The sequence below is a fragment of the Dendrobates tinctorius genome, unplaced genomic scaffold, assembly GCF_039654945.1.
Source record: "Dendrobates tinctorius isolate UK_male_01 unplaced genomic scaffold, ASM3965494v1 ptg000107l, whole genome shotgun sequence".
NCBI lineage: Eukaryota > Metazoa > Chordata > Amphibia > Anura > Dendrobatidae > Dendrobates > Dendrobates tinctorius.
In genome coordinates this window covers 9,560,990-9,584,221 of record NW_027361775.1, presented here as the reverse complement: position 1 = coordinate 9,584,221, position 23,232 = coordinate 9,560,990, and the positions used below count along the sequence as shown (strand labels likewise).

The 23,232-nt window shown below is 44.9% G+C and overlaps 1 protein-coding gene across 2 annotated transcripts in view; it reads left to right on the top strand.

Annotated features, from left to right (window-relative positions):
- The window catches only part of MCPH1 (microcephalin 1), a 461,844-nt gene that overhangs the window by 407,682 nt on the left and 30,930 nt on the right, over positions 1-23,232 (top strand). The window contains exon 13 of one of the 2 annotated variants that reach the window (XM_073589176.1): positions 16,103-16,164. The exons of the other annotated variant lie outside the window; for it this stretch is intronic. Coding sequence (XP_073445277.1) covers positions 16,103-16,141 — 39 coding nt within the window. The 3' untranslated portion in view covers positions 16,142-16,164. Of the gene's footprint in view, positions 1-16,102; positions 16,165-23,232 lie in introns of those variants that run through there. 2 annotated transcript variants of the gene reach the window in all.

Below are 23,232 nucleotides of genomic sequence, written 5' to 3'. Positions count from 1 at the left end.
CAGGTATTAGAACTTCGAGGTTTGTATTGCTTCTGTTCTGTTATCAGTATTTTTATTTTAGTTGTGGGAGTGGTTTTCCCTCACTGTTGTCAGTGTTGGCATCATTCTGAAATATGTCAGTGTCATGAATTTGTGATAGATTCTGCTTTTCAAATCCTGGCTCCCCTTGGCCCGTAATATTAGGTAGGAATGTTTTGAGGAGACTGCATAGTTCTGTCAACTAATGCAGAAATAAACTGGGTACTTTTTGTTCCCAGCATATTTATTTTGTACTGTTTGCTTCAAAAGAGACAAAATGTTTAACACACATACTATATATACAGTGGGGCAAAAAAGTATTTAGTCAGTCAGCAATAGTGCAAGTTCCACCACTTAAAAAGATGAGAGGCGTCTGTAATTTACATCATAGGTAGACCTCAACTATGGGAGACAAACTGAGAAAAAAAATCCAGAAAATCACATTCTGTTTTTTTTTTCCTTTTATTTGCATATTATGGTGGAAAATAAGTATTTGGTCAGAAACAAAATTTCATCTCAATACTTTGTGATATATCCTTTGTTGGCAATGACAGAGGTCAAACGTTTTCTGTAAGTCTTCACAAGGTTGCCATACACTGTTGTTGGTATGTTGGCCCATTCCTCCATGCAGATCTCCTCTAGAGCAGTGATGTTTTTGGCTTTTCGCTTGGCAACACGGACTTTCAACTCCCTCCAAAGGTTTTCTATAGGGTTGAGATCTGGAGACTGGCTAGGCCACTCCAGGACCTTGAAATGCTTCTTACGAAGCCACTCCTTCGTTGCCCTGGCGGTGTGCTTTGGATCATTGTCATGTTGAAAGACCCAGCCACGTTTCATCATCAATGCCCTTGCTGATGGAAGGAGGTTTGCACTCAAAATCTCACGATACATGGCCCCATTCATTCTTTCATGTACCCGGATCAGTCATCCTGGCCCCTTTGCAGCGAAACAGCCCCAAAGCATGATGTTTCCACCACCATGCTTTACAGTAGGTATGGTGTTTGATGGATGCAACTCAGTATTCTTTTTCCTCCAAACACGACAAGTTGTGTTTCTACCAAACAGTTCCAGTTTGGTTTCATCAGACCATAGGACATTCTCCCAAAACTCCTCTGGATCATCCAAATGCTCTCTAGCAAACTTCAGACGGGCCCGGACATGTACAGGCTTAAGCAGTGGGACACGTCTGGCACTGCAGGATCTGAGTCCATGGTGGCGTAGTGTGTTACTTATGGTAGGCCTTGTTACATTGGTCCCAGCTCTCTGCAGTTCATTCACTAGGTCCCCCCGCGTGGTTCTGGGATTTTTGCTCACCGTTCTTGTGATCATTCTGACCCCACGGGGTGGGTATTTGGGTGGAGCACCAGATCGAGGGAGATTATCAGTGGTCTTGTATGTCTTCCATTTTCTAATTATTGCTCCCACAGTTGATTTCTTCACTCCAGGCTGGTTGGCTATTGCAGATTCAGTCTTCCCAGCCTGGTGCATGGCTACAATTTTGTTTCTGGTGTCCTTTGACAGCTCTTTGGTCTTCACCATAGTGGAGTTTGGAGTCAGACTGTTTGAGGGTGTGCACAGGTGTCTTTTTATACTGATAACAAGTTTAAACAGGTGCCATTACTACAGGTAATGAGTGGAGGAAAGAGGAGACTCTTAAAGAAGAAGTTACAGGTCTGTGAGAGCCAGAAATCTTGATTGCTTGTTTCTGACCAAATACTTATTTTCCACCATAATATGCAAATAAAAGGAAAAAAAAACAGACAATGTGATTTTCTGGATTTTTTTTTCTCAGTTTGTCTCCCATAGTTGAGGTCTACCTATGACGTAAATTACAGACGCCTCTCATCTTTTTAAGTGGTGGAACTTGCACTATTGCTGACTGACTAAATACTTTTTTGCCCCACTATATACATGTAACTGTAGGAAATTGTACCACGTGGGGGTTTTGCATTTTATTGACTGACCCTGTGTTAAGAAATTATTTAACCAAAGCATAAATGTTATTGATATTTATTAAAAAAAAATGTAAGATTTCCAGCTTTTTTTATATAGCAATTTCACGTTTCATTACATTTCTAAGCAGGGTTTATTTTTCTTTAATAAATTGTTGGAATACCCCAAAAAGGTCAAAACAACATTATTAATTTGGTATATCCTTTACAAAATAGCTTCACTGCCTAAAGAAACAGTAGGGTTGCTTCAAGAAGTCGAACAAAGCCTTAGCCACTCAAACCAGGATGAGTGAAAATAATATTCAAATAGTTTCAAGAAGAACCAAATGTTATCTCAAGTATTAGTTGATATTATAATAAACAGACTAATCCTGCAATCATTTTATTTGATCTTAACATGACTTGGTCAGTCACACAACTTAAAATTTGGTTTCTGGATAGCTGTGGAATAGGAGGTCCTCGTGTAGACAGTTCAGTCATGATGACTCCTTGGCACAAATATTCTCAACTCTTTCTCTTAGTTTTTAAGGTAAAGAAAGAAGAAAATATTTCTTAAATCTTTTATTTACATTTTTTTTCAATAAGCACAACTGTGTTGTATGTAAAAATATATTGGCCTAATACCATATTTATTATGATTATGAGAGAAAGATATATAAAGTACACAATAGAAATTGTCTAAATCCACTGCCAATTCTGTTTGTTACATGCAAATTGTGTGGCAGATGTCACCTCTTGCCCGAGTCAGACAAAGGTGGCAAAAGCCCACCAGTAACATTGACTCTGGGGGCCCACTGTTCAACTACATGCAAATATTACATTACCCTCTTTCATCAGTTTACCTCTGCTTGTACAGAATAACAAGCTAGGTAGTGAATGCAAAGTATTGAGCCAACTACTGCTCATGTTGTGGGGAAAGTGGCTTATTTCTGCATGGGGGCCCTCCGGGGAATTCACCTCTTTGCCTGTCGCCCAGTCTGAGCCTGCCCATTGTTATAGGTTAAAGGGAATCTGTCACCCCTTTTTTGAGATATCATATAATGATATCATTCAATTGTGTGTCACATAAGGATTCTCTTAGTACTTTTGCTTCCCCCTGACCCCGCACCTTTCATGCATAAATACCGTTTATATCGGTTCAGATGTATGTAAATTGCCGCAGTCCGGTCCGATGGGCGGGGCTTATTCAACTGCTCCCCCCTCCCTGTCTTGCTCTACGCATTTCTTCTTGTGTAGAGCAAGACGGGGGGGAGCAGGTGAATAAGCCCCGCCCAGCTGACCGGACTGCGGCAGTTTACATACATCTGAACCGATATAAAAAGGTATTTATGCATGAAAGGTGCGGGGTCAGGGGGAAGCAAGAGTACTAAGAGAATCCTTATGTGACACACGATTAAATGATAGCATTATATGATATCTCAAAAAAGGGGTGACAGATTCCCTTTAAATACAATGACTTTCTGCATTGGATTGTGCTTCTACAGTGTTTCAATGTGGTTTTCACATGCATTGTAACGTACAATTCCTACAGATTTTAACTACAAAATCTTCACAAGTTAGGAAGGTGGTGCATGTTAAAGTAGTATTCACATACATGTCAAGGACCCAAAGTATTGCCCAAACCACAACGCTAACCCCCCCCCCCCCCCCCAGTTTCTTTCCTTTTGCCTCCCCAGGTAAAAGACATAGCCAAGAAGATGGTAGAAAATGGGATTTTTTTAAGTCCAGGACACTTTCCATTTCAGCAGTGGACAGGTGTCAGCATGGTTACTCTGACAGTCTGCAGCATAAAACCAGATAGGCTCAACTTCGCTCCTATGTGCTCCAGTGAATCCTCATCACTCATAGTCCTGGATAATTGTGCTTCTTTGGACTACTCTTGCTAGGAAAAACGCACTGCATATCAGAAATGTCCCACAAATTGCATAGCCACCACAATCTTGGCGCTTATCAATGTTGCTCAGATCCTTACACTTGCAAAATTTCCTGCTATTAACACTAACTTTAAAGGGAATCTGTCACCATGCTTTTGCAACTTAATCTGAGAGCAGCATAATATAAAGACCGAGATCCTGGTTCCCTTTATGTGTCACTTCCTGGGCTGCTTGCTGTAGTTTTGATACAACACTTTTATCAGCAGGAGTATGTCAATAGAGGCTAGAAATCTTGCTGCCATGTAGGCCTTCCATATCTATGAGCTCTATATAGCTTCACATCCTCCAATGATTGGTATCTTCCTGCCTATGCACAGTGTACACAAAAACTGCCAATCAGTGGTATGAGAGGCTTTATATAGCGCTCAGCAGTCAGAGAACTGATAGATCTGGAGCAGGTAAAACAGTAATTTTATCCAAACTTCTGCTAGCAGCCCAGGGTCTCTGCCCCTACATCATGTTTCTCTCAGGGTAGGAAAACATGGTGTCTGATACTCTTTAAGAATTGACTTTTCTCTGGCTGGCTAATGTTTTCTATTTTTTTATAGGTGTCATTGTAATGATATGATCAATGTTAATCACTTCATCTGTCCTAGATTTTCATGTTATGGCTCATCAGTGAATGTAAGAATATAATAAGTATAAAATTAAACATTATAGATTGATTGCTCATTCATAGCGGCTTAATTTATATACACTTATGTACTGTTTACTTTTTGACATTTTGCATAAAGCAGCGTAAAATCTAATAGTCTCTAATCTAATCGGCATATATGAGGCTGTTAATCCAGGTTCGGAAGTCGTGGTCTGTACACGAACTGTAAAGTCGGCCTTATAAATAGCAAGTAAAATTCCTTGAGCTGAAAAATATGATGTGTGTGAGGATCCATCAATTCCTGGTTGTGATTACCGTATGTATGTTTATTCTCTGAGACTGCACTCCTTGCTTCTGGAATCATTACGCATAAATTTAAAAAATACAGTTAGTTGCCTATTGAAATAAATAGTTAAATTGTATATTTTTCCACCGGCAACATGTATGCCTTTTTTGGTACAAATGTTATCTGGTTTCCATATCCTTATGGCTATGTTCACAGGGAGCAAAAGTATTTTTTGCTTCAGTCAAAACCTGCTCTTCTGACAGTAAAACTACTCTCATAACATCTGATTTGCAGCATCTTCGTTGTGGTTTTGACTCGTTTTTTGAGTGCAGTATAACGGGAGTGATGGAACCACTGTACCACAATCCGAGGAGAGCCTGGAGGAGAGTATCTAGGTGCTACAGCAGGACTGACCTTGGGTGCACGACAGCTGACCCCCAAGGGACAGGATGCTGGAACGGCCAAGAAAGGAAGTTCAGCTGGTACAGGCATGGCAGTGACCCAGGAGCGGTTGGTAATGGAGGGCATGGCTGGTATACAGGTGGGCATAGGCAGTTGTAGTAGGCTACAACTGGTATATAGGTGGACACAGGCAGGTGTATGGCTGGTATACAATTGGGCACAGGCAGGTGCAGGCAAATAAGGCTGATATACAGGTGGGCACAAGCAGGTGCAGGTGTGTACGGCTGATATGCAAGTGGGCACAGTCAGGTGCAGGTGGATATGACTGTAACGCAGGTGGGCACAGGCAGGTGCACTGGAAGGCACCAACAAGGACAGGCAGGAATGAGGCAAAAGCGAGGGGATACAGACAAGTATGGGCAGACACTAGCGGGTACTGGGAACCTGCGAACTAGCAAGCGTGCTGGGAACAGATGAACCACGTTGCTCAGTAACCTCCCATTTGGTGTAGGTGCCTTAAATACAGTAATAAGTGTCTCCCAGCCATTGGCTGAGGACACTTTATGATGGCATACAATGTCCCTTCAAGAGGGAGGGAGTATGCCATGGGATCTGTGAGCTCTGCACAGATCCCGGGCAACAGCCGGAGGAGAAGGAAGTGCTGGAGGGGAGCCACGTCGGTAAGTCAGCTTCCCTACCGAAGGAGGAGGGGAGCATGCAGGGACACCGGTGCTACAGAAGATTACTTATGTTCATTGTTTACAGTACATGTTTAATAAAGTTAGTTTCATTCACCAAAACCGTTTGTTGCGTTTTTTTCACTTATTGGTTTCTGTAGATGAACAAAATGCTGCAAAACATTGAAAGAATTGGCATGCCGCAGATCTAGAAAACACTGCAGTTCTCAAATTCATTTAGGGAAATAAAACAAGTGTGTGCATGAGATTAAGTAGCTTTTGCAGGTACTGTAACATGCAGGTTTTAATTTGCATAAAAATGCAGCAAAAAGCTGCAAAAATAACAATTTCATTTCTATAGCGCCGACATATTCCGCAGCACTTTACGTTTTAGAGGGGACATATACAGACAATAGAAATTACAGCATAACAATCGACACATAGTTCAATCAGATATCAAGTGGAATGAGGACCCTACTAGGAAGCTTACAATCTATAAGGAAAAGGAGAAACGGAAGGTAGATGGTAACAATTGCTTTCGTTGCATGTGAACATATTTTAAGGTTATGTTCACATGTTGCTTTTTCTGCAGCCAAACCCTTCACTCTTGGCAGTAAAAAATCTGCAGACAAAAAGCAGGTTTTGCTGGCTTTTTTGCTACTTTTCTTGCTTTATTTTTTCCTGCCTTTTTTCAGGATCCCAAAGTTCAGGTTTTGCTTCCAGCATACAAGCATGAACAATGCTAGGTGTTAGGCCACCAGTGCAAGATGTATGTGACACCATAAAACATTTTTTGGAAAAAGGGCAAATTGATCAAATTATTTAGTGGAAAAAGATTTTTTATGTCTGCAAAATTAGTGACTATTCTGAGCAAAAAAGGTCATGAGTTCATGAAAAAAATACACAACTGCAAATGTGAAAGCAGCGGGGGAGTTGAATTGGTGAGGCATAGCTTACCTAAGACATTGGGAGTGCATTTTGTAGGTCAGGCACAGTTTACTTTTACACATTGGTCAGCCCTTGCATTGGTCAGGTATTGTTCAATCTCACACATTGGTCAGGCTTTGTTTACTTTAATGCATATCACTAATGTAATTTAACTGTACTAATTCTAAAAGACATTCTCAGGTGAGGAGACCAAGACATTTTAGTTTAAACTTGAGAAAATCAGAGAAATAAATGAGTTTCACATCCTGCTGTACATGCTTTTTTTCACGCAGCAAGACACTGATGGCAACTTTTTTACTGCATTTTTGCACTTGCTTATTGCTTTCTTTGGGTAAAAATGTTGCAAAAACCCTGAAAGAATTGACATGCTTAAGTTTTAAAAAAAAAAAAGCAGCAGTTTTCCAATTCAGTCAGAAAAAAACAATGTGTGCATGAGATTTCTGAAATCTCTTAGCTTTTGCTGGTACTGTAAATAGCAGCTTTTAATTTGCATAAATAAAGCAACAAAAATGTAACGTGTGAATGTGGCTAAGGCTATGTTTACAAGTTCAGTATTTGCTGCCATTTTGATATTTTTTTTTCCAGGCAGCTGTCACAAAAATAAAGCGTTTCCAGATACATAAAAAGTGAATAAGATTCCTGAAGTCTCATGCACACGGTGCTTATTTTCTCTTTGCCCCATGATGGCACCACGGAGAGAGGGATCCACCCTCAGGGACAGAAAACCTACAGATGAAAAAGGCGGTACCTCTCTCCCACATCAGTTGGTTTCCTGTCCCTGACAGGGAACCTACAGCACATGCCTGCAGTCGACACGGAATGCTGGGGACCGAACCATTCTGGTAATAGGCAGCGGGGCTCCCTGTCTCGGCTGGGTCGAGGCCTTGTGCTGGCTTCCCCCGAAGCACCACCACCAGGGTCGGCGGGCCTTGAGGGTGAGTGGGGAGAGGCAGTGAAGATTGGAGCAAGTCTGCCAATCCCAGAGAAAGAAAAAAAAGAAAAAGGGATGCTGCCTCCTACGAGTAGTGGCGGCGGTCAATAAAAGGAGGGCCCCCCCGCCAAGCACAGGGCCTGGAGCAGCCTATGGAGGGTGGCGGCGGCCACTGGGAGCCGCAAGATACAGGGCCTCGGCTTCACCTCGGAGCGACCCGGAGGGGGGTGGAGGCGGCCACCGGGAGACGGGGCCTCTGCAGGTGCATGCAGAACGCTGGCCCCGGGCGCACACAGGACGCCGGCAGGGCGCGTGTGCGCGCAAGCACATTACCATTGAAGATGGGGGCGCAGTGCACTGCTGGGAAATCCGCAGTGCGCATGCGCGGGCGGCCACTTCCGGCGGGGACGCAGGGACCGCTGGGTAGAGGTCGGCGCCGAGTTCAAAAAGGAAAAAAAAAAAAAAGGCGTTCATATTTAAAACCCCACTAAAGTGGAAAAGAGCGATTACCATGAGCGAAAAGAAGAAAGAGAAGGAGACGCGGCGGTCCCCGAAGTAGGGGCCGCGGCAAAGGCAGGAACAGCGCCATCATTTACAGCGCCAGCGCAACTCTTCCCAGCAGCGCGGCATGCAGGATCGTGGCGCAGCCAAAACTCCACCATGGCAGCACAGCCAGAAGTGGATTCAGCAGTGGAAATAATCCCTACGCCCGATACGGTATCTCTCATTCCACAAGGAGGGTGAGTGATCTCCGTGAATGCCCGCTCACTAATGTGCGATAATTAATTTTTACTGTTTCAGGGGCCTAAATGCACAGCCAAATCCAAGCGCATGGTATGTGCTATATGCACGGAGGAGCTACCCACTACGTGGGAGATATAGCTCTGTGCGGCGTGCATAGAGCAGACAATACAGGAGGAATCCCCGAGGTTTGCTTTAGATCTCAAAACACTAATAAGAACCCAGGTCGAAGACGCCCTTAAGGGCGTTAGAACCTCAAAGAAAAAACGCAGGTCCAGGTATAGATCGCCAGAGTCCAGTGTTAGTGAGTCAGGAAGTGAGCTATCTGATTCAAGTAACTCAACATCCTCCCAGTCCTCTTCATCATCCTCAGAAGGGGGACGTAGCTGCTTCCCCATTGAATAAACAGACACCCCGGTAAAAGCAGTGAGGACAACTATGGGGCTGGTAGATGAACGACCTAAGAAAACGGCCAAAGATCTGATGTTCGGTGGGCTGGAACAAAAAAACGGAGGGCTTTTCTGATCAATGAGAAAATCCACTCCCTAATTAAACGACAGTGGAAAAAGCCAGACAAAAAAGTCCTCCTAACACCCAAGAGGAAATATCCCTTTGACGACCCGGCCTGCTCCCTATGGAGTAAAGCACCTAAATTAGCCGTAGCGGTTGCAAAAGCTTCTAAAAAATTTGCCCTGCCCTTCGAAGACATGGGCACCCTGAAGGATCCAATGGACAAAAAAGCAGAGACTTTTTAAAAAAAAATACGTGGGAAGCGGCAACAGGGGGGCTAAAGCCAGCCATAGCAGCCACGTGCATGGCACGCGCACTAATGGTCTGGCTGGATCACTTAGATTCACAAATAAAGGACAAATTCCCGAGAGAAACAATGCAAAGATCAGTTTCTGTAATGAAGGGGGCAGCAGCCTTCCTGGCGGATGCGTCGGTAGACTCGACTAGGCTGGCAGCCAGGACAGCCGCCTTCTCGAATGCCGCAAGACGCGCCTTATGGCTGAAATGCTGGCCGGGAGACTTACAGACAAAAACCAAATTGTGCGCAATCCCATGCGAGGGGGAATTTTTATTTGGCCCAACGCTGGACAACATCCTGGACAAGGCAGGGGACAAGAAAAAATCCTTTCCCGGGTTTCCTAGTCAGGCATACAAACGGCCTTTTCGGAACAGAAGGTTCATGTGACGAAAGCCCCCAAAAGGGAACAAAGAAGGATGGGAGGATAGGAGAAATAAAAATAAGGGCTTTATGTTTAACAAACCCCCCCGACAACAAAAAGCCACAATGAAGGTACTCCCCGGGTCGGGGGAAGATTATCCTACTTTCTCCAGGCCTGGGAAAAAATATCCGCGAGTTCATGGATACTAAGTATAATAAAGGAAGGTCTAAGGCTAAAATTCAGCACCCTTCCAAACAAATCTTTTGTGATAACGCCCCAAAGGACATCACACGAGCATCTGGCTCTGCAAGAAGAAATCACCAATCTAAGGGAGAAGGACGTATTACAAGAAGTCCCCTACCAGGACAGAGGCAAAGGCTTCTACTCCCCCCCTCTTCCTTCGCAGAAAGCCAGATGGATCATACAGGGCGATCATAAATCTAAAAAGACTGAACCAGTTCCTGGAAATTCAGCACTTCAAAATGGAGACAATAAAATCTTGTGTAAAAATGCTTCCCCCATCTTGCTTCATGGCTGTATTAGACTTGAGAGATGAATATTACCTTGTACCTACTCACAGAGACCACAGGAAATACCTCAGGGTGGTGGTGACGATCCAGGGGGAGATAAAACATTATCAGTTCAGAGCCCTCCCCTTCGGGTTAGCTATTGTTCCAAGGGTATTTACAAAGAGAATGTCAGAAGTAATGGCCCACATAAGAGAGCAAAATATCCTGATAGTCCCATACCTGGACGATCTCTTAGTAGTAGGCGTCACCTTTCACCACTGCAAACAGCAATTGGACATGGTCATGAGATCTCTACTGAGTATAGGATGGATGCTGAGTTTGCCCAAATCCAGACTTGTACCAAGTCAGGTGCAGGAGTACTTGGGGATAATACTGGACTCAACCGAACAAAAATTTTATCTTCCGCAGACGATTCAAAAGATGACACTAATGGTGTCACAAATGATAGCTTCCCCAGTCACTACCCTGAGAAAAGCAATGTCTCTATTAGGGTCAATGACAGCTTGCATGCCAGCAGTACAGTGGGCACAAAGCCATACGCGAGAAATATTAGACACAGACATTTCCCTACACGGCAATTTAGACAGGCAAGTGGACATGTCACCAAACACAATACGTTCCTTAACCTGGTGGACAGACCCAGCCAATCTAACCAAGGGGGTTCCCTGGGCATTACCAGTGACAAAGATCCTAACTACGGATGCAAGCCCCTGGGGGTGGGGTGCACATCTGGGCAACCAGGTGGTGCAAGGGCCCTGGACTCAGGGAAGAGAGTCAGCTTCCTCAAATATGAAGGAGTTGCTGGCAGTAAAGCTAGCGCTTGTTCATTTTCTGGATTCACTTCGCTCCCAACATACAAGGGTCTTTTCAGACAACCAGGTAGTGGTAGCATATCTAAACCACCAGGGGGGCACAGATCGCGAGCGCTGATGGAGGTAACAAAATCCATCTTTCACCTAGTAGAACACAATCTAGAATCCCTGACAGCCCTTCACATAAAAGGTTCAGAAAACTGAACAGTAGACTTCTTAAGCAGAACATGCCTAAAACAGGGGGAGTGGGAACTAAGCTAGTCTTTAGCCAAATTGTGAAACTCTGGGGCCAGCCAGAAATAGACTTATTTGCGAACAGTCAGAACCGGAAGTTGGAAACCTTCTGCTCGACCGATCCCCGGGGGGGGCCAGTAGCTCTAGATGCCTTCACGATCCCCTGGGATTATCATCTGGCTTACGCTTTCCCTCCAATATCTCTCATCCGCTTAGTTCTGAGGAAAATACGGGGGGACAAGGCGACGGTAGTGGTAATAGCGCCCTTCTGGCCACGGAGAATATGGTTCGCCTGGCTGAGAAGAATGTCCGTAACAGATCCCTGGGTTCTGCCAGAAACTCCAGACCTCCTATCCCAGGGACCAGTGTATCACCCCCATATAAAAAACTTACACATGACAGCTTGGCTTTTGAGAGGGAACTCCTAGGGGCTTCTCGTCAAACTTGGTATCCACGCTACTACAAAGCAGAAAGCCAGTAACCACTAAAGCGTATGGGAAAGTATGGAAAAAGTTCATGTCAGTATCAGGCTCTGACCCAACGGGGGAAATCCCAATAGACAAAATTCTTGAATTCCTACAGAAGAGGTTGGAAATGGGGTTAGCTACCAGCACCTTAAAAGTACAGGTGGCGGCCTTGGGAGCTTTGAATAACCATGACCTAGCCAAAAATAGGTGGGTTATGAGATTTATTAGAGCCTCAAGTAGATCCAGGCTGATCCCTCTACGCACCCCCTACCCCCGGATCTAAACCTAGTGCTAAACGCACTGGCCAAATCTCCCTTCGAACCCCTAGCGGAGGTTCCCTTAGAAATATGGTCCCTTAAGACCTCCCTCCTGGTAGCCTTAACTTCTTCCCGCCGTATTAGTGATATGCAAGCTTTGTCTGCCCACTCACCCTTCACGCAAGTACTGGATGATAGGGTAATTCTTAGAACCGACCCAGCATATCTCCCCAAGGTAGCGTCACAGTTTCATAGGACCCAGGAAATCTCCCTACCCTCCTTCTGTCCCAATCCCAAGAACAAAACAAAAGAGGTATTACACACTTTAGATGTAAAAAGGTGCCTGGTCCAATACTTGACAACCACGAGGGGGTTTCGGAAGGATAGGGCTCTTTTTATCTGCTTTCAGGGTCAAAAAGCATTGAAGGCCATGCTGGCAAGATGGATAAGAGAGGCCATAACCCTATCCTACTCCTTGCGGGGCTGCCATCTCAGAGGACGTAAGGGCCCATTCAACCAGGGCAGTGGCGTCATCCTGGGCGGAGAAAGCCGGCGCTTCAATAGACCAGATATGTAAAGCTGCCACTTGTTCTTCCCCCTCTACATTTTTCAAACATTGCCATCTAGACTTGACCTCCTCTTCAGATCTCACCTTTGGGAAAAGGGTTCTGGAGACGGTGGTCCCTCCCTAGATGTTCAATCTTTGTAATTCTCTCCGTGGTGCCGTCATGGGGGAAAGAGAAAATCGTAGTTGCTTACCGATAACGGTATTTCTCTGATCCCATGACGGCACCCGTACATCCCCTCACTTTTCACACACAGGTGTGCACATTAGAGTGAGTTAGTTAGCTTTAGTACTTAGCCACACGGTGCCTCTATTAAGCTTAATTTGATTTTGGATTTTTTATAACCATTTGAGTTGCAGCTGAAAGTTCTGTGTAATGCTCTGTAAGCCAACTGATGTGGGAGAGAGGTACGGCCTTTTTCATCTGTAGGTTTCCTGTCCCTGAAGGCGGATCCCTCTCTCCGTGGTGCCGTCATGGGATCAGAGAAATGCCGTTATCGGTAAGTAACTACGATTTTTTTCCTTGCAGATTTGAAACAGTTGCAAATCTGCAGCATGTCAGTTCTTTCAGCATCTTTACAGTGTCTTTCACCCATGTATGGGAAAAAACGCAAGTATGAAACACAAGTAAAAAATGTGGTAAAACGTAATTATTTTACAGTGTGTTTTTCCTGCTAAGAGACAAGTTTTGTGGTGCAGAAATGTCTGCAGTAAATACTTAGCGTGTGCACATCAGTGTTAGGGTCTTTTGTATCTACTTCTCTTGCTTCTAATGGCATTGAGGGTCATAAGCAGTTATATGAAACGATATAGGACATTTGTTCTTTTTCGGGGTAGTCCACGATTTATCCCACCAGGGTTCGAACTTTTGATCATTTTGCATTATCACCGTTGAGACTGATGGCAATATACTCACTAGTGCAAGTTATGCTAATCATTAAGCGTTATAGTGGACACCAGAGACAGCCAAGCATGCAGCTGAGAAGGCAGAAACAGTATTTTAGCAGTGACCAAGGAATCACTACTGCCATCACTGAATGGCTGCAGCAGACATGTGCAGTCTAAGGCCTGTTTCACACATCAGTTTTTTTGGTCAGTCAAAATCCGCTAAAATGGCGGATAACGGATCCGTTCCTGTACTGGCCACAACGTTTGGCACCGGTCCGTTATTTTAACGGATCCGTCAAAGGAAGAATTTTAAAGGAACCGCTGCCTGGGAAAGGAGAGAGAGAATTTTTCAGCCGCCAGAACAGAGTTTAGGGTTAAATTTGCGGCTGAGTGAAGTCTTTCGGGCATGTGCAGTGAGAAATGCGGATCCGCCCGCCAGAAAAAACGTTGCATGCTCCGTTCGGGCATGTCGGCGGACGTCAAAATTTTGGCGGATCCGCAAAAAAAACGGATCCAACGGATGGCCATCCGTCAAGATCCGCCGGTAATGCAACTCAATGGGAAAAAAACGGATCCACCAAGAAAAATGGCGCATCTGTTTTTTTTTGCAAAACGGCGGATTTTGACTGATGGACACAAACGGATGTGTGAAACAGGCCTAAGCTTGAAGAGACTCTGGTCGCTCTTCCGGCACAGATGCATGCGACTGCTACAGCCAATTAGCGACGGCAGCCATGAAATAATGCTGTGCCAAAACAGAAAGCCAGGAAACCACCGATGGACATGGGCAACAGTACTATGGTCTAGTGCAGGGTCTCAAACACGCAGGCTGTATGTGATCCCTGAGACTACATTCTGCAGTCTGTGGGACACGAGACCAGAAGCACATAACGTTAACTGGGGCCAGGGAGAGATGGGGGCTTCATTGGACATACATTTATCTCTGCACCGTAATGGCTGAAGTCCGCATAACTATTGCAGGCAGCGCATAACGTGACTGCCATGTGCTACCCCGCTCCTCTACACTGGCTATGAAGCAGGAAGCGTATTCTGATCACTATGGGAAGGAAGATTGGTGAGAAGAATCATTTATTTATTTTATTTATTTTTAGTTTGTGAAAAGCGGCAGGATGGGGGCTCTGGTTTTGGAAATTGTTACAGAATGGGGTTCAGGACATAGGCCATTATTCCAGGATGGGGGTCACACAGAGGACATTACTAAGGGATGGAACCATGACTGGAGACATTACAGGATAGGGGTCATTTTTAAGCCTAATTTTAGATGTTTTTTTTTTAAGTATGAGAAATTCATTGGGGAATTTCAGCAGTTTTTCATCGAAGTTTCGTCAGAGTTTCATGAGTTTTTTTCACTAAGAAATGGTTCTCCACCTTCTGCTATCAGTCAGTGAAAAACTGATAGGACAAAAGGATGGAATTCTAATGCTGTCAGATTTTTTCACTTACCTATAGACTTGTATTATTGATATTGAGCCGACTCTTGGATCAACATCTGACATGTTTATGCAATTTTCCATGGACCATCCGGTCTGAGAAAAAAAATTGACCTGAACAGCCATATTAGACACACAGGAACTAGTGCTATCTGTGAGAAAAAAAAAAAACAGTACTTGTGCATGAAAAACTGACATGTGAATGAGCCCTTACAAGATAAAGGCCAGGAAAGAGGTACTTATTATAGGATGGGGGGGCCATGGCTGGGGATATTATTACAGTATGGGGCACAGGGTGGAGGTCATTATTACAGGACGGGGGACATTATAATAGGATAGGGGTCAGGATGGAGGACATTATAACAAAATGAGGTCTAGGATTGGCCTGCAGGGGAACAATATTATTGCTAGGAGGACACAGGGTCTGACCTGCAAAGTGTTAGTGTAAAACTGACAGATCTAATATCCTGCAGTACAGAAGTATTGCAGGATATTAGATCAGCGATCAGCCAAGTAATGGTTAAGATCCCATACAGCAACTACTGTATGTAAATAAATAAAAAGAAAATTGTAAAAGTAAAAAATAAAATCTAAAACTATGAAAAAATAACGGAAAAAACATTTAGCCACTAAAACCATTTTATGAGAAAATGAACAAATTAGGGTACATGTTTGGTATTGTGTTATCTGGAATGACCCAATATATACAACTGTACCATAACCCATACGATGAATACTAAATAAAAAGTGTTTTTTTCAGTATACTGACACACAAAAAATGGAATAAAAAGTGATCAAAATGTGCAGAAAAAAAGTCAAAGAAAATATTCATCTCATCCTTCAAGAAATGCTGCCCGTCAACTTCAAATTTTTTTTTTTCATTTATCCGCCAGAGTTTGAGACCCCTGGTAAAGTAGTTTTGTATACTGTATGGTGGTGGTTCTTTTTTCAGGCCTCTTATTTTCAAAATGTGCACCATGGGCCCATTTTTAAAATAAAAAGGGATGAAGAAGCCCATGAATAATTCCAAACAAGTGCAACAAACATCAAGTCATAAATGTTATGCATAAAACATGTCACCATGCAATGTAGCGTTCTGATGTAAGGCGGAGTTTAGACCTTGCCTGACTTTTTGGATGTATTGTAGTGAAGTCACTTTGTATAAATGAAGCTTTAGATGTGACAGAATTGAATAAAACATTGATCAACTTTGGATATTAGGAAAAGCTTTGTACTTCTCTACAGATTTCCTCTGCACTACATTTTCCTGGCCGTGTTGGGTGAGATTGGTATGCAAGATATGTCTTTCAAGCCATTAATTTTCCAGCTACTTATCCTTTCTATTGGTCGATGTTATGACATGAGACGGTAAGATGAAGTAGTTGTTTATATTGCTTAATAAAGAGACTTGTCATTGTGGACTCTCAGTAACTGCTCTGCTGAGCACAGAACTTCGAGAAGTTCACAGACATGAGAGGTAGAGCACATCTTCTAGATTTGATGAATTACCCTATTAGTACAGTTCACTAACTTGGCACACAGAGGAAGTCTTATGTGTCCAATCCAAACATTATTCATGTTAACCTCACCACACATTCTTAATACTGAAAAATGCTCTTCATCTGAGGTCGGTCATGTTTTCAGAAATGGCTAACAAATTGCTTTCTTCTCTTTTTCCAAATGGTCCGTGATTTATCAGTATATTGTCCTGGCTCACTTGAAGGATTTATTTTTAACTACTCTACTTTGTCTTTTCTATTTCTTGATATTTTTTTAAACTAGTTAGATCAGCCCTTTCCAACCTCATCTTGTGGTAGTACAATTATCCCTCAAAATAAGGCAAAAAAATATAAACTGAAATCAAATAAAATGGATTTGTGGACAGCATTAACTGAATGGCTAGCACTGTAGCTTTTCAGCCATGGGATCCTAGGTTGGAATCTAACCATGGACAACCACTGCTTTGAGTTTGTATAGTGGTGTCTACAGTTTTCCCTGAATACTCCTGTAATTTAAAACATACTGTTAGGGTAACTAGTATCTTATAACATATGTGTTCCACTGGAATATGGGATAGATGGATGATGACTATTTCTTGGCTGCATTGTAAAATATATTGCATTACATAGGCAACAGGAAATAAAGAGTGTAAACTTTGTTGATAAATTTGATTGAAAACTGCCTGCGAGCTACAGTTGAGGAAAGCAATGGACTAACTTTGGATGGAGAAGCACTCTTTTATAGTGAATTCAAAATATTTAAACAATTTTACTCGGATAACCCCTTCTCATTCACCATATTTAGCCATATAAAATAACAGCATGTACTGGCTTATTGTGCATGCGCCCATGTGATGTTACGTCACTTGTGCCCTGAAGTGAATCAGAGGACACTAATGGGATGCATTACACTCTCTTCTTTAGTAGAACCTGACATCTGGTATAAACGAGACCTGCGGCTCTCTGACTTCCACTAGATGTCCCTGACATCTGAAGTACGTGAGAGTGCAGTGGTCGATTAGTGGCGGCTGATTGGCTGCAGGGCTTACATAATATAGTGTCACTGGAATGGCGCTGGCAATGGAGGTGAGTACTGACTGTTTATTTTATGTGAGGAATATGGTGATTGAGAGGGGGTTGTCCAAGTGGTGGACAGCCCCTTTAGTAATATTTCCTTTTATATCTACTTGCCATTAGGAAGTCTGTTACATATCACATTGACTGAACAGACAGTCTTCCATATGCTTGTTTCCAACCTTTCACGTTGGTTAACATGCCACCAATCTGCTGAATGAATGTGCAAAATGCCTTGTTTACCATCTGATTTGACTCTTGCACATGAGCCCTAGAATGAATTGTTGTCAGCAGTAGTGTTGAGCCACCCCCCTAGTGTTCGAGTTCGGTTCGTCGAACTGGGGTCAAGTTTGTCGAATGTTCAACGAACACCGTCGAACCCCATTGAAAACAATGGTAGACAAACACATACAAAACACCTTCAAAGGTGTCCCAAAGCAGACAAACTGCTCAGAAGACATAAATAACACATGGAAAAGGGACAACTACATATAGAAAAGAGGTGGAGGAGTAAAAGGAGGAGGAGGAGACACAGATATAGGCATATCATGCCCTTATAAAATCAAGAATGGCTGGAATAAAAATCTAAAATAAAAAAAATTCTAAAATCGAAGACGATCGTATACTGTTGGACTTCCCACCATAACTTATGCTAACTGCCGATCAGGCGGCGTTATTCCCACGACCCTCCGAACAGCGTCCATGAAGGCAGTGTCTTTGGTTTCCGGGGCGAGTATGGTTGCAAAGCTGAACCTTAAAGGAATGTCCAGAATGGCACCACCAGGAGTGGAGCCTGCGGCTTAATTGGACTCCACACGGGAAACCTCACCCTGGCCGGCCACAAAAAGCATTGACAGATTGCAAGCTTTCTCGATTCTGTGGGTGGTGGTGAATGGCCGTTTTTAGTTGTGCTAGCGATTTGTCAGCTTACGAACGAGACTCCGGCATGCCCCCGCGGTCCGCGTCCAGCTTATTAGAGGGACACGCGAGGCTCTGCCACGCGTGATCGAGCAATAACAGGTCTGTCATGCCCTTACATGTCCGGGGCTGCACACGCGCTACACTGAACGGACCAGCGTGTATCTACTCTTCGCTGACAGGTGCGGGTAACCCGCTGAACCCCGTTAGTGATGGGGATCTGGGATTCCAATTCTTCCCCGCGAACAACGATTTCCCAGTAAGTGCAGGTCAACAGGAATTCCGGAATTAGGCCTAACAGGCATTCCTGAAAGAATGAGAAAATTAAGTGTCCAAAGCACAGGTGCTGTAGCTTGCTTAACAGCTGGGCTCCTCTGCTGAGTAGCAGACAGTGCTTACATAAACAGGCGGCATAGCTTGGTTCACGGGTGGGCTCCTCTGCTGAGTAGCAGACGCAGGTACTAGGCCCAAAGTATTCACTGGGCTAAATGGAGTTACAAACTAGTTCTTACATAAACAGGAGGCATAGCTTGGTTGACGGGTGGGCTCCTCTGCTGAGTAGCAGACAGAGCTACAAGGCCCAAAAAGATTGCATGGGCTAGGTTGCTTGGTTGACAAGTGGGCTCCTCTGCTGAGTAGCAGACATAGGTACTAGGCCCAAAGTATTCACTGGGCTAAATGCACTTAAAAACTAGTTATTACATTAACAGGCGGCGTTTCTTGGATCACGGGTGGGCTCCTCTGCTGAGTAGCAGACACAGGTACTAGGCCCACAGTATTCACTGGGCTAAATGGAGTTAAAAACTATTTCTTACACAAACAGGCATTACAGCTTGCTTCACGGGTGGACTACTCCACTGACTAGCAGACACTGAAGCTTTGGAGCAGACCTGAATCACAGGCCATAGTATGACTAAAGAGGTCTGCAGACTCACCCATCTGTGTAACTCCAAGCCATAGTCTATGTAGTTTCTTAAGGTTAAAAGGGGGGGTGACCCCACCCACCTTGAATTGCCGATGCCAACGCCATGTAAAACACAGCAAGGGGACTCCAAAAAGAGTCTCCATTTTGTCCAAAAATTGAGGCACAGAAACCACTTAAGTGGCTTCACTTGTCCCAGAGTTGCTTAAAATGCTTGCTGACTCTGCTGAGGTGATTTTCATAAATCACTACGCTTTTAATCTCCCCAGGATGACACAGGGGTTGAAAATTCCTTGCGGATCCACGATTTGTTCATCTTTATGAACGTAAGTCTGTCTACATTGTCAGTGGAGAGCCACGTGCGCTTGTCTGTCAGCACACCACCAGCAGCGCTGAACACACATTCAGAGAGAACGCTGGCTGCGGGGCACGACAAGATCTCCAAGGCGTGAGATTTTTGCAGACTGGAAGCCCAAAAAGAGCAAGGTTCCAGTTCCACAGTCATGGCATCGATGTTAACTTGGAGATACTCCTGTACCATCCTCTCTAGGTGCTTACTATGTGTCAGACTTTGCGTTTCCTGTGGCCTTGCAAAGGATGGCCGAAAAAATTGCTGATACCACCAAATACGATGTTAGTGGTACGGTTAGAGCGATGACAGTCCCACGGTTGCCAAGTTAGAACTCTGAGACTCACTGCGTGCACCACTGGTGTTTTGTGGAAATGCAGATGTAAGATTCTGTAACAGCCTCTGCTGATACTCCTGCATGTGTGAATCCCTGTCTATGGTAGGAATTAGTTCGCCAAATTTACTCTTGTACCTTGGATCTAAGAGTGTGGCAATCCAGTAGTCAGCATTACTTCGGATTCTGACAATCCGAGAGTCATGTTGCAGGTAGTGCAGCAAGAAGGCACTCATATGTCTTGCGCATCCAGGAGGACCAAGTCCTTGTTGTCTTGGTGGCGGCGAGTCAAGTGTCATGCTTCGTTCCTCTGCCCTCTCCCCCCCAACTTTGCACAACAGAAATATCATCAAGCTCTCCCTCATCTGATGAGTCCTCCATGCCCATCGCCATTTCATCCTCCAACTCTTCCTCGGCTCCTGCGCCTTCCTCAACAGTTTGGCTGCTACCATGCGCCCTCATTATTCCCTCTCCCAGACCCTCCAATGCCAGCCGCCTTGTTACTGCCGACCGTCTGGACCTTGGAGATATTGTCCCTTCCGCATACGTCTCCTCCTGTTCCTCCTCCTCCTCTTGTCCCACCACCTGACTCCGAATACTGTTTACCATGTGCTATAGCATGTAAATGACGGGAATAGTCATGCTGATAATGGCATCTTCAGCATTAAACATTTTTGTCGCCATTTCAAAACTCTGCAGAAGGGTGCATAGGTCCTTGATCTGAGACCACTCCTGCAGCGTGATTTGCCCCACCTCTGGATCCCGGTGGCCCAGGCTATACGTCATAACGTATTGCACCAGGGCTCGTCGGTGCTGCCACAGTAGCTGCAACATGTGCAGAGTTGAATTCCACCGTGTCGGCACGTCGCATTTTAGCCGGTGAACTGGCAGGCCCAACGACTTCTGGAGCGATGTGAGTCATTGAGCTTCGGAATTCGAATGGCGGAAGTGAGCACACATAGACCTTGCTCTCTGTAGAAGGCCATCTAGTCCGGGATAGCGGGCTACAAATTGCTGGACAACCAGGTTCAAAATGTGAGCCATACAAGGCACGTGTGTGACATTGCCCCGGCGAAGGGCCGCACCCAGGTTTGCAGCATTGTTGCACACGGCCTTCCTTGGCTGCAGGTTCAGTGGAGTCAGCCATCAATGGAACTCGGTCTCCAGAGCTGACCACAACTCCTCAGCTGTGTGACTCAGATTTCCCAGACATTTTAACATAAACACTCGCCTGATGCCGTTGAGCCCTGGTGCCAGCATAGTAAGGAGGTGTGCAGGATTCCTTCTGCGCAGTTACAACGCGGGTGGCATTACCAGACAGGCTTTGGGTGCAGGACTGAGAGGAGGTTGAGGAGGCAGAAGCAGTGGAGAAACTTCGACCTACAGAGGATTGACGCGCAACTCGTGGGGATGGCAAGACTTGGACAGCAGCCCCTTCTCCTGCTGTCACCATAGTTACCCAGTGCCCAGTCAGAGACATGTAACGCCCCTGTCCATGCCTACTCGTCCACGTGTCTGTGGTGAAATGCACCCGGTCGCACACAGAGTTTCTCAAGGAAACGGTGATGTTGTGTGCAACATGCTGGTGTAGCGCAGGCACAGCTTTCTTTGAGAAGTAGTGGCGACTGGGCATCTGGTACTGGGGCACTGCGACCGAGGTCTCGAAAATTCTGTGTCCACCAGGCAGAAAGGCAGCATTTCTGTAGCCAAGAGCTTGCAGATTTTTATGGCTGGACCATACAATCAGGGCAACTGTTACCACCCACCTTTCGTGTCTACCTCTTTCCTCATAGACTGTAAGCTTGCGAGCAGGGCCCTCATTCCTCTTGGTATTTGTTATAATCTATGTGATTAATGTTATGCTGTAATGTCTATTGTCTGTACAAATCCCCTCTGAAATGTAAAGTGCTGCGGAATATGTCGGCGCTATAGAAATAAAATGTATTATTTATTATTATTATTGCAGATGGTGAAATTCAACCTCTTAGCTTTGTCATGGGTAGAAGGAAATGGTCTTTTACTTGTCCATGTCATGATCTCAGTGCGGGTTTGACTCGCACACGTGGGGTTAATGTCTGGAACCAGTGCTGATGACTGGCATTCCTGGGGTTAAAGGTTGTGATCCCAGTGCAGGCTTACCTTCACACCTGGGCTATGATTGTGGCCACTCCCTGGTTCTGGGAGAGGCTACTTATAGCCTCAGGACGCTCCCATCCCCGTCAGTTATACTTTCACCCTTGGCATCGTTTGGTGACCCCTGAGTGTGTTTGTGCTGTGTTCTGGTTGCTTGATCCTCTGTGTATGACTCGGTCTGTTCTCTGGATATTGCTTTGGATTCTGCTTGGTACCTTCTATGTCTGTTTGGTTTTGACTTCTGCTTGGCCCTGACTATCCGTTCTGTCTCATCCCTGGTACTTTACTGATATCTCTGTGTATGACCTCTGTATTTCTGTATAGTGTCCTGCCATCTCTGAAAGCAGGACTCTAAGCCCCGCCCCCTTGCAGTCACATGACCGTAGGTCCTGTGACTGCTTGCTAAACTTCATCGTCCACAGGTCCTGTGTATCTGTACTTTCCGGCTGTACCTGACCCCGGGCCCCCTTACAGTGCGGGCGAGTCCGCTGACAGGATTCTGACAGTCCACGTCTGAGGTACAGAGGGTTGGCTGCCATGTGTAGACGGGGTTGAGTAGGGTGTCCCCAGCAAACTGCTTGTCTGTGAGGAAGGTGCAGGCGGAACAATTATGTTGCCTTGATCTGAATGTGGTGCTCTCGAGGTCGCAGAGACACTAGCAGGTGTTTCCACTTCCAAATTAAAGGACAACCTGCCAAGCACACTGGCTGTTGCGGATAAAGAGGTGTATGTTCTGCGTTCAAGCACGTGTGCCTGCTTTCCCCCCAGTCACAGAGGATGAAGAAGACACGGATGCACAAGATGGGGCAGATGGTGGTTGGGCAGGGCCATATTGTAGCACAGTGAGCTTCCCACTGCACCTTATGCCTCATATCCATGTGACGGTTCATGCATGAAGTACTCAAACTAGTGAGTTTTTGCCCTCTGCTTAGCTTTTGGTGACAAATCTTGCAGATCACATGCATTGGGTCATCCTTTGGAATTTCAAAAAATGCCCAGGCTGTGCAAGGCTTAGAGACCATGCGACCTGAGAAGCCACCACGACTTCTGCTCACAGGTACAGCTGTGGTTGAGGATGCAGTTATTGACGTGCTTCCAGTACTCCGTCTCTGTCCAGGAAGGCGCAACCTAACCTCTTCGTCACTA